Raw genomic sequence first — 12,468 nt, 5'->3', positions numbered from 1 at the left:
TCACTTAAGCAAAAAAAGCCAAACTGCTTTTAAAATAAAACTAATGCCTTTTAAAACCAAACAGATTCTGGATTAGTGTTTTGAGCAATCTGTTTACAATTCTCTTTGGACAAAAACTTACGACTTTCTGCATTTTATAGCTGACTATGGTCTACAACAATATTGCCAGATACTATTTGCTTCTGCATTCAGTCATTAAAAAGGCCACTATACTTTAACTTCACACAGTTCAAGTTCAATAGGGTGTATTTTCTGACGGAATGAATCTTTGCACTTTTCTAATTTATTTACAGTAGAAAACCAAGTTAGTCTTGTGAATGTCTGAACTAAAGAATATAGCAAGAATTATTGGTAGATTTCATCTGTTCTTATTTCAATACACTATCTTACAATCTCAATTAGATCTGTATGGTGGTGTTGAAATTTACAGGAAGAGTATTTCTTACCAGGTTCTGGCTGCTTTCTGATTCTGGGATTCTGATTGTCTTTCACTATATTTACCCTCTGTTTGTGTGGAGATTTCTTCACAGATGGCTTAGCCCTTGGAACAGTTTTGACTGGAGATTTCTCTTGTTTCTTTGCCCATTTAGCATTCGTTGCCACTGGAACATCTTTAGAAATAGGAGCGTCTTGGGTTTTCCTATCCAATATGGTAGTCTGTACAAACTGTGCAGTCAGTACTTCAGCACCTTATGTAGAAAAGACACCATTTTTTAAGGGGTGGGGGGCTCATAATTACCATTTTTAAGGGGTAGGGGGCTCATAATTTACCAGTTTTTTCTTTCATTTTGGGGGGTTTGTTTATTTTCAGGGAGTATCTTTAGTAATGAGGAGTAAAATGTAAAATGACGTATTTCATTAAGATTTTTTAACAAAGCAAGAGTTAAGATTTCATATAAATATAAAAATATCAACTTGCTAAGTGTCTATCAAGTGAAAAGTATCTGATTAATAACTTTATAAAAATAAGGCACGTAACAAAAAATAGGGGCCTCCCCAGTGGCGCAGTGGTTGAGCGCTGGGTTGCAAAGCTGCCAGCAGCCTCTGCAGTGCCGGTTTGATTCCCGGCCGGCCGCCGGGCGAGGGTCCCGCATGGCGCGCAGACCTCTCCTGCCGCCCGCTGCTCCCCTCAGCAGTGCGCTTCGGTCCTTCTGCCTGTTCTGCTCCCCGCTCTGGCTCTGGTGGATTCTCTCACCCTCCCGCGCTTCTGACTGTACCCAGTGCTTGTATAAATAAATAAATCTTAAAAAATATATATGCATATTTATCTTTTAAAAAAAAAAAAGATTTATTTATTTATTTAAAAAAAGCACTGGGTACAGTCAGAAGCGCAGGAGGGTGAGAGAACTCACCAGAACCAGAGTGGGGAGCAGAGCAGGCAGACTGAAGTACACTGCTGAGGGGAGCAGCGGGTGGCAGGAGAGGTCTGCGCGCCATGTGGGACCCTCGCCAGGTGGCTGGGGATCGAACCGGCGCTGCAGAGGCTGCGGGCAGCTTCGCAGCCCAGCGCTCAACTGCTGCGCCACCAGGGAGGCCCTACATATATCTTGATAATCTTTCCTGACTGATGTGGCAAACAAGGCTGAGTATGCTAGTTCACAGCATTGGGAGAGGAGTAATTCAATTTATACCAAAGCAATACACTCCCATAAGGTGACGGAGTTAAAAAATAATCACACTATAGAGAAGAGATTCTATATTCATAAAGATCCATCTTACATCTTTCACTTTACTACTCCTAAGAAATGTAAGCCCTACTACCACCAGAAAAATGACTTTGTAAGAGAATAAAAAGGAAGGTATGCTGAAGAAAGTCTTCACCAGATTTAATTTCCTACAAATCCATTAAAATTGTTCATCTCTCTTTCTGGACCTACTAAACATAGAGCTTCCATATGATCCAGCAATTCCACTCCTAGGTATTTACCCAAAGGACACAGAAACATCAATTCCAAAGAACACCTGCACCCCTATGTTTATAGCAGCACTATTTACAATAGCTAAGCTTTGGAAACAGCCCAAATGCCCAAAAATAGATGACTGGATCAAGAAGATGTGGTACATATATACCATGGAATATTACTCAGCATTCAAAAAAGATAAATACATGCAATTTGCAGCAACATGGATGGCGCTGGAAGGGATCATGCTCAGCAAAATAAGCCAGAAAGAAAAAGAAAAATACCGGATGGTCTCACTCATAGCAGGAATCTAGAAAACTTAAATAAGGGACCAGGAAAATGAATAACTATAAGAAAATGAAAATCAAAATCAACAAAAAACTATGAACCAGAGACACTTTTTGGGGGGTGAGGGGCGGGAGGGGAGGGATTGGGGTCAGAATGGGGGGGTTGCAATTGTATGGGGAATATAAAAATAAAATTTATTATTAAAAAAAAAAAAAAAAAGAGAAGCCGAGAAAGAAGCAGCAGAAGCCGAGAGAGAAGCAGAGAATGCCGGAGAGCCCAGATAGAGTGAAGACTTGCTGGGGGCTGGGAGGACTGCCAACCTCTCGGCCCCCCCAGCACCCCTGCCTGCCATGTACCGGGTAAATCCCAATAAAAGACCTGCAAAAGCCAAAAAAAAAAAAAAAAAATTGTTCATCTCTCTTACAAATGCTCAGTAAAAGGCAGAGGCAAAGAGAGGAAATAGTTAAAGGCAAAGAAAGGCAAGTGGGATAAAACTGGATCTATCAGCTTACTAACACAACAGAAAGTATTTCAATCTTGTAAGGCTTAAAAAAAGTTAACTATTCCCCTCTAAACTTTACATAGTTTCAGCTGTTTCCATCAAAAAACTTAGACCCACAGATATCATATAAAATAATCACATATGAATACTTGCAAATATTTAAAATTACATTTTACAGAAAACATTTCTAACTGAGAACAAGAAACTTATTACTAAACATCTTAAGAAATTGTGATGACTGCTAATGAAATGTAGGGGGTTAAGAGTATATAGTAGCTTAAAAAATCCCTAAGATTAATTTCCTTCATGCTAAACTATTATAGATAATAAAGCAGCATATTGGTTTTTAATTTTTTGAACAAGACTTCTCACTCCACTCACATTTTCCATAGTTTTTAGCATAAAGAAGAATATTTAAATCAAGAGGAAACCAGTTAAGACTAAATTAAGAGGAGAAAGATGAGATGATCAAGACCTAGGAGAAGTTTCTACCATCTACACAGGCAGGAAGGCATATCTATTACAATATAGGTCCTGAAAGGAAGGAATCACGGAGCATAAGGTGAGCCTGGTGGGGAGTATTTTGTTCTTGTGCTTTACACCTAACCATGCTTCTCAAACTTCAGGAGGTAATTCACCAGTAAAGTGTAAATAAATAATGTTAATAAGTCACAACCAGAATGCATTCTTAAGTGGAAGAGAATAGAACAGAAAATATCAGATTCTGGGCCTCCCTGGTGGCACAGAGGGTTGAGTGCAGCACTGTGAAGCTGTCCACAGCCTCTGCAGTATGGGTTTGATTCCTGGCCAGTTAGGGAGATACCCACATGGCATGGCAGACCTCTCCTGTCTCACCCGCTGCTCCCCTCAGCAGTGTTTTTCAGTCAGTCTGCCTGTTCTGTTCTCCGCTCTGTCTCTAGTGAATCCTTTTACCCTCCTGCGCCTCTGGCCTGTACCCCAGATTTTGTATAAATAAATAAATCTTTCAAAAAAAAAAATCAGCGTCTATTTCACAGTTAAGGTAAATGATTTTTGAAATTTTTGTTTCAGTCGTGTAGGGATTTTCATGTATTCTAGACTGTAATATAAACATTTCTTATGTGGATATAATTTAAAACATTTGAGAAACATTGACAATGTATATGTTGAAATATAGATAATTTATCCAACACATTAAAGTAAGCTGGTTCATATAAAGCAAAAACTCAGTATGATAGGTTTGGAATTTGTAAATAATTATATAGTCTGATTACTACTGCTTTATATTGCTGTACGTTCCACCATCCCCCTAAATACACACATACACACACCACACACACACACACACACACCATTTCTCACACTATAATGGGCCAATAATAACTATTTGTTAAACCATAGGCTCAAACCTTAATTATCTAGAAATCCTGGGGATTTGCATATACTTGATACTTCCTCTTTGAGTACCAAAATTTCTAAATTCAAAATACTATAGATAAGGTTGGCAAAACTATTTAGGAGCCAGATGACAGACATTTCATTTTTGAAGACTAATTGGTCTCTGTCACAACTGTTCAACTCTGCCAGCACAGTGTGAAAATTGCCAGACAACAGGTAAATGATAGGTTTTTGGCTACCATTGTTTATGGGGAAATTATAAGCACATAGTTCCTATTTTTACACAAAGAAACCTAAATGTAATATGAGATGACGCTAAGCCAAATCATGATTTTGTCATGCGGTTTGACAAAGTTTATCTGACTAGACACTAAATGGCTTGAGACACTGATTCTCACTCAACTTTTAGGGGGCATCAAAACCACCTGTGGACCTGTTTATGTATGTATGTATGTATGTATGTATGTATGTATACAGGTCAGTGTACAATATTTAGATAGGTCTGTATCAGGACCCAGATGACCATGTTTAAAATTCTGATACGTTCAAAGGACTAGAAATTCTGTCTCAGACTGCTTTACATTTGGAGATACCAGGTATTTCCTCCCCCTTCTATATATGCTCAGGCAAGCAATCATAGCAATCATTGCTCTTTGCTGTTACTAGTGTGCCTGATTTTAGAAGACTTCCCCCAAGGAGGGGCTTAGAAATTGGACAGCCTGGATAGCCATCTTTCTTGGAAAAAATACAGAAATTAAGTGAAATTAAGCTTACAAGTGAAATTAAGCTTTTCATGAATGGGCTTTTAAGATATTTTACAGTTGTTCATCTGTTACCTACATTAGTGGTTCTCAAACTTGAGCATACAGACAAATCACCTGAAGAGAAATGCTGGCATTTCTAACAAACTTTTAACCAATGCTTCCAAGCGACAATCCATACTGATACAGAGAGGTACAATGTTAGAATACAAGTCATTACAAATGTTCATTTAATATAAATCACGCTTACCTCTTTTTCTTTTCTGAGGAAAATGTCCTTTGACTAATTTTAGAGTTGTTGGATATTCTGAACCCTTGTCTGCTTCAGCAGGAGTTCTTTTGGGGATGGAGAGGCTTAAGTTCACCGTTTTACTGTGTTCCACAGACAGTGTGCTTGCGTTTCTCTTAGGCTTAACTCTCAGATTTGATGCTGGACTTAATGAAACTAACATGCCTTGCCTTGCTTTAAATGTTTCTTCAGAATCCTTTTCTGTTCCAGTTTCTTTTCTGGTTTCTGCCTCTGAGTCAAGAAATTCAGGATCTGGAGTCATAACTAAAGAAAATCCAGCATCACAAATTCCATCAGAAATACAAGGAGACTGAGGATGCTCTGTCAACAAATCTAATGTAGTAGATACTTCCAAAATGTAACCACTAGGATCTGAAAGATATGACTTCAACTGAGTTAAAGACTGTAAAGGGCACTTTTCAGCTGGAGGAACCAAGTCAAAGCCATTGGACAGTTTGTCAAACAATGCAGTCTCTTTAATTTCATCCTGAGAAGCAGCCGTCAATGAATTTTTGTCTGCCTTGTGCAATTCTTGGAAATTATGCCTTACTAATGTGTTTAAACAGATTCCGTCTTCAGTAAATGATTTCTTTGCTTCCAGCAGGGCACAATTAAGGGCAGGTAAAACAGGTACCACCTTCAATGAGATATCATCTTCAACTTGCAAGTCTCTCATTCCTAAAAAATATATACACATATGAAAAATCTGAGGTTTTTATAATTTTATAAAACTGCGTTAGGTTACAAAATTATGGGATAGTTAAATAAGATAAAGTTTAACATGACAGAGTGTTTCAAATGATAACCTAAATGGCAATTAATACAAGACTTACGGGTACAATTAATATGTTTCTCCATTTATATGAAATACCTCACACACATGAAAAAGAATTACTTAAATATAATCACTAAGTTAGGATAAAGGTGGAAGACTTGCTTCTAGCACCTTAGGTAACCAGGAGCCCACTGTGAATTCAGTGTGCTGTCACCACAGTACCGGCTTTGAGAACTGGTATATCTGCTTTCTACTTAATTATTTCCTGCTTTTAAAATATATCTCATTTTGGGACTCCCTGGTGACGCAAGGGGTTAAGACACAGCACTCGAAGCTATCCACATCCACTGCAGTACAAGTTTGATCCCCAGCCAGGAAGGTGACCCACATGGCACAGCAGGCCTCTCCTGACTCAGCTGCTGCTCCCCTCAGCAGTGTATTTCAATCAGTCTGCCTGTTCTGTTCCCCACTCTGTCTCTAATGAGTCCTCTCACTCCCCACACCGCTGGCCTATACCCTTGTTCTTGTATGCATAAAAAAATAAATCTTTAAAAAAAAAATCTCATTTTATTTGTACTTTACATTAAATACTTCAAATTCTTTTTAGAAGTTACAATACACATCAGCTAAACTGAAAAAACATAAATTTCTAACCCCCCAAGTTTCACAGTTACAATTAGTGTTAATTTCACCACCTTCTTTACCAAATGAAATAAAAAATATTTTTAATTAATTAACCGAACTGAATTGTCTGTATTTAACTTTCTCTTCCTGACTGAAATGTCAACTCTCTGACTTAAATGCTTATTTTTTTTCAGTAAATCAATAACCAAAAGAAAATAGTGTAAGAAAAAAAAAGGTCAGGTTACTGAGAACTGGGTATAGAATCCTAAAAAATTTAAGAGCTATTAGTAACAAAATTCATAAATAACAAAAACCTATTTAGCCTATTAACCAGAATTGTGACTTATACCTTTTTTTTCTTTTAAGATTTTATTTATTTATTTAATTTATTTATGCATACAAGCACTGGGTACAGTCAGAAGCGCGGGAGGGTGAGAAAATTCGAGTCAGAGCGGGGAGCAGAACAGGCAGACAGACGAAGTACACTGCTGAGGGGAGAAGCGGGCGGCAGGAGAGGTCTGCGGCCATGTGGGACCCTCGCCTGGTGGTCGGGGATCTAACCGGCACTGTAGAGCAGCTTCGCAACCCAGCGTTCAACCGCTGCGCCACTGGGGAGGCCCTATACCTTTCTTTTTATTTATTTATTTATTTTTTTAAGATTTATTTTTTTATTTTTATTTATTTTTTTATTTATACAAGCACTGGGTACAGTCAGAAGCGCGGGAGGGTGAGAGAATTCACCAGAGCCAGAGCGGGGAGCAGAGCAGGCAGAGGGACCGAAGTACACTGCTGAAGGGAGCAGCGGGCGGCAGGAGAGGTCTGCGTGTGCGCCATGTGGGACCCTCCTCCGGTGGCCGGGGAGCAGCCGGGGATCGAACCGGCGCTGCAGAGGCTGCGGGCAGCTTCGCAACCCAGCGCTCAACCGCTGCGCCACAGGAGAGGCCCTATACCTTCCTTTTTAAAGAAAAATTAACTGCAGGTTTAAGAAACATCAAGTTATTCCTTACTAAAAATATTCACACTCAAACAGGCATTAGAAAAAGAATGATAAATAGGAATATACTTGGGAAATGTGACTAGACGTGAAAATAAAAATTCCTTTCTTTGAAGTTCATCATTAATAAAGTAACAAATGACAGAAAAATTTAAAAAATGTTCTTATATACTGCTAACAATATTGTAATTTAATTTACAATAGAGTAGTATTTGTCCAAACAACGTCATTATTTCAAGAAAGAATTGGAAAGGCAGAATTCAATGATTTGTAATATATTTTTAAAAAATGTATAGAAAAGAAAAATTTTAAGTCCGTTAAAGTACCACTCAATTTAAAACCTCAGTATAAAATAACCTTTGAATAACCCTAAGTAGAAAATCTCAAGGAACAAGAGGACTGCAACACAAGACTCCCAGAGCTGTTTAATAGTAAACAGTGAGGGCCTCCCCGGTGGCGCAGCGGTTGAGCGCTGGGTTGCGAAGCTGCCCACAGCCTCTGCAGCGCCGGTTCGATCCCCGGCTGCTCCCCGGCCACCAGAGGAGGGTCCCACATGGCGCGCAGACCTCTCCTGCCGCCCACTGCTCCCCTCAGCAGTGTACTTCGGTCCTTCTGCCTACTCTGCTCCCCGCTCTGGCTCTGGTGAATTCTCTCGCCCTCCCATGCTTCTGACTGTACCCACTGCTTGTATAAATAAATAAAAATAAATCTAATAAATAAATAAATAAATCTTAAAAAAAAAAAAAAAAAAATAGTAAACAGTGAATGGTACAAGTTCTAATGATTCTTTTTTTTCTTTAGATTTATTTATGCATACAAGAACTGGGGTACAGGCCCAAGGTGTGGTGGGGTGAGAGGATTCACCAGAGACAGTGGGGAATAGAACAGGCAGATTGACTGAAGTATACTGCTGAGGGGAGTAGTGGGCGAGTCAGCAGAGGTCTGCTATGCCATGTGGGTAGCTCCCTGGCCACTGGGGATCGAACTTGTACTGCAGAGGCTGCAGACAGCTTCACAGTTGAGTCTTAACCCCTTGCGCCACCGAGGAGGCCCCCCCTAATGATTCTTGTTTGAGCAAAATCAACTCTTACAGAAGAGGGAGACAATAGGGATGATAGCTAGAAGCCAGCTCGAGAATCAGCTGTCAGACCTTGGGTAAATTTAAGAGTCAGTTTCCATATCTTTGAAATGGTCATAATAAGAATACCTATTTTAAGAGCTGCTAAACAGTACAATGCTAAATAGTAAATGCTTAAAAAATGCAAACAGCTTTTGCCATTATGGTTGTTATAACTGGAAATGTTTTGTTTATTCCAAAGTACTCTTGCCTAAGAAAGTGCAGCTCTTTGCCTTGAGTAACTGAATACAATTAAGAAAAAAAAACCGGGGCCTCCCCGGTGGCGCAGCGGTTGAGCGCTGGGTTGCAAAGCTGCCCGCAGCCTCTGCAGCACCGGTTTGATCCCCGGCTGCTCCCCGGCCTCCGGAGGAGGGTCCCACATGGCGCGCAGACCTCTCCTGCCGCCCGCTGCTCCCCTCAGCAGTGTACTTCGGTCCTTCTGCCTGCTCTGCTCCCCGCTCTGGCTCTGGTGAATTCTCTCACCCTCCCGCGCTTCTGACTGTACCCAGTGCATATACAAACAAACAAACAAACAAACAAATAAATAAATACATGCCTCTTTAAAAAAGAAAAAAAAAACACTCTAAAAACCCATTTTTGTATTGGTTATAGTCTTACAAATACTACATACAACTTTTTAAAAATATACATAGTATAACTATAAAACGAAGAAAATTCCCTCCTATAATAGGAAGAAATGACCATTTACTTATATTTTTAATAACTGTTAAGGAAACAATTATTATTTTCTAGATGCCTAGCACTGCGAAGTGGTAGGGATACATTAGTATAAAGGCAGGGTGAAAAATAATGAAAATATTTAAATTATGTTGCTATACTTGGGGACTCCTCATTGAGGGAAGAATGGTGACAGGAATCAATGAAATCATATTTAAAATGAAATCTGGTAGATATCTGTAAGAATAGGCTACATGGGTATTCATTACCCACCCACCACCTCTCCAAGAGGATTTTTAAAAACTTTTCCCCTAATTGCCCTCTGAAATTTTAATATCACAGATATACTTACATCTGCTTTTATAATGAGTAATATATTTTTGCCAAGAGTTAGTTTTTGGTCCTGGCAGTCAACACCACTTGATCAAGTCCAAACAGAGGAACCTGCACCTGTGAAAGCTGTAAGACCTACTTACTTGTTAGACTATGAGAAATGCATCTCCTAGCTACTACTGTTCAATAACAAATGAATTCAGTTTGGACATGCTGAGTAAGGACTATCTGCGACATCTAGGTGAAAATGTCAAAAGATAGGTGGATATTTGGGTGTGAAGCTCAATGGAAGGCTAAAATTGTAAAGGTGACAAAGAACAATCATGAGATTAAGGAAAAGAATTACTGAACAGAAGAAAATAGGTGACAGGGTCATGTGCTGTTGAACCTCGTAGACGAGGACTGAAAAAAGCCAACAGATTTAGTGAACTGTAAGTCACTGTGCCCTTACCTATTGACAGGGATGAAAAGAATAAATGCAACCCATGTAGACCCATCTGTTCATCTCCATTATCTACACAAAATAAAAACAAGAAAGTTAGGTTGTTGACTTTTAAAACAAAAATAAGCAAACTGAAAAAAATTTCTTTATTCAAAAAATTTGTCCTTACTTGTTTCTGATATTAAGGCTGATGATGTAAGTAAAATGAAAAATCCCCGATCTTCTAAGCATTTGATGATGGCCTTAAACATTAAAAAAAAAAGTACATGAAAAAAAATTCAATTCCTCTTTTTCCTTTTTCCCTCTACTACATTCTTCTTCAGTGAATTTTGAACTGATGAAAAGTAAAAAAACAAAAACAAAAACTTGAAATGTTAGTGCTTCTGGGAATCAGAAGAATATCAGGACCTGAAAGTTCTGGGACTTGTTAGGGCAGCATACTAACTAGAACATCAAGGGTTAGTTTTTGGTTAGTATTCAATTATATAATAAATCAATGAGAAAAGACATTTTATTTTTTCATTGAGATACATGCTATTTCTTACTGCTTCTACATAGCCAGAATGTTACCATTTAGCCAGTACAAAATTAAAGTGAATCAGACCATTGACCAGCATCTTAAGGCCAAGTTTACATAAAACATAATCATAGAATCCTGGAACTAGAAAGATTGAAAAACATCATCCAATAAAAAAATCCTTTCCACACTATTCTAAGAGATGAATAATAATAGGAAATATGACAATCAAGCCCTGTGGCAACAAGAAATGCAGAGGAAAATAAATTCTTCCTTTAATTCTATCAGTCTTCAGTGGAATCTTGAGCTCAAAGAAAAAATTATCATGAAATTCTAATGCTCACAGTAACTAAGGGAATTTTCCTCTCAGGTAGCACGGGAAGTTATCTAAAAGTTGTTCTTCTAAATAATAAAAATAACAGCTCTTTTCCACTGTTCACCATCCCAAGAACCTATACATCCGTAAGATAAAATTCAACATTCATAAACTAAACAAAATACACTTTTATACAATAAAGGAATGAAATCCTTTATTTGAAGAACTGATAGGATATAAGCCTACAAATATGGTAAATCAATCAATTATTCAGTAACAATGAAAGTACAAAAGAGAAACTTCTAATTATATTACAACTAACTTAGGACACAGATACTTCGCTCACAAAGAACAATCATTTTTGTGAGTCTCCACACATTTCTATTATAGCCCCTAGGCAACTGACAGTTTACATTTTTGTCTCTGTCAGTCTTACAGCCCCTAGATAGCAGGGACTATTTATTTTGTATCTTTGCTTTTCACACAGAGTAAGCACTCAAAAAAATTGTTGAATAAACATACCCATAGTTATATATGCTTACAACTTTGGTATGTATTAATTTACAAATAGGTGTAATTTTCATTTGCTTTTCTATTGGTATAAAAAGTGAAAGTGACAAGTTTTACCTATAATAGTCTGCATTTTAATTTTGTAGTATAGATGAAAAGTAAAATTCTCTTAAAACTATTTATTTCTGGCTTCTAAAAAAAAAATGAGCAAACAGAACAAATATGTAGTATATATTTTATTAGTCTCTCAAACTATTTACCAGTGGGTTCCATTTCTCTTTCAGTCTTCTTGGGGAGAAATCACAGAATCTTTTAAATACTACTTCTAGCCTCTTCCATATACACAGAAAAATAGTCATAAATATCCTTAACACTTTTTAAAAAGGAGACCTCTGTACTGCTCTTGATGTTCAGGATCCTAGACACAAACCCATATATGCTTTACTCTAGGGACATTTATTGTTTGTCCACTATACATACCAGGTGTTAAGGTGTCAAAGATGCTTAAGACACGATACCAATGAATTCAATGTCTAGCTGGGGAGACTAGTATGTACAATATAGTAAAAAGCATGCAGTACTGAGGCAGAAGGACCCTATGTGATGTGATTTTCATAAGTAATTATTATTATTAATAAGCAGGTTTCAAAGCAAAGTTCTGTACTGTCTCTAACTTTCAGTATTATAAGCAAAAAAGGTCCACTTACTAATGCTGATTTTGAAAATAGCTTTGGCCTTTCTTTTAATTTTGAAAGAAAAAATGGACCATGCTACTTAGAAAACCAGACTACTACCCTACAGAAGATACTCAGTATCTCTCCACTCCATACCCAATCTCTAAGCCAGGCCACACCTCCTTAATTACAGAGCTAAGTCTTCTGCTCTGGAGCACCACTAAAGATTGGGAGAACCGACCTTGGATCCAGTTCTTGGAGGCAGGCTCTTAATGGCCTGGGTTTATCAGTGCAGTCCACTCCCTTTTCAGTTACTGTTGAGGAATATGTAGATGAAATACAATGTTCTAATGAGACTGCAGTCATGGTT

At 38.1% G+C, this 12,468-nt stretch overlaps 1 protein-coding gene across 9 annotated transcripts in view; it reads right to left on the bottom strand.

The window, feature by feature from the left end:
• The window catches only part of TASOR2 (transcription activation suppressor family member 2), a 70,591-nt gene that overhangs the window by 22,804 nt on the left and 35,319 nt on the right, over positions 1–12,468 (bottom strand). For 7 of the 9 annotated variants that reach the window (XM_054695059.1, XM_054695062.1, XM_054695060.1 and 4 more), the window contains 4 exons: positions 10,251–10,323; positions 10,091–10,153; positions 5,080–5,796; positions 447–689 (listed from right to left, as the gene is read on the bottom strand). In XM_054695059.1, coding sequence (XP_054551034.1) covers positions 447–689; positions 5,080–5,796; positions 10,091–10,153; positions 10,251–10,323 — 1,096 coding nt within the window. The remainder of the gene's footprint in view (positions 1–446; positions 690–5,079; positions 5,797–10,090; positions 10,154–10,250; positions 10,324–12,468) is intronic. The other 2 variants (XM_054695063.1, XM_037510559.2) reach the window with 2 other exon arrangements.

This window comes from Talpa occidentalis, unplaced genomic scaffold, assembly GCF_014898055.3.
Source record: "Talpa occidentalis isolate TD23 unplaced genomic scaffold, MPIMG_talOcc4v2.1 talOcc4.14, whole genome shotgun sequence".
NCBI classification, from domain to species: domain Eukaryota; kingdom Metazoa; phylum Chordata; class Mammalia; order Eulipotyphla; family Talpidae; genus Talpa; species Talpa occidentalis.
This window is presented reverse-complemented; position numbering and strand designations above follow the sequence as displayed.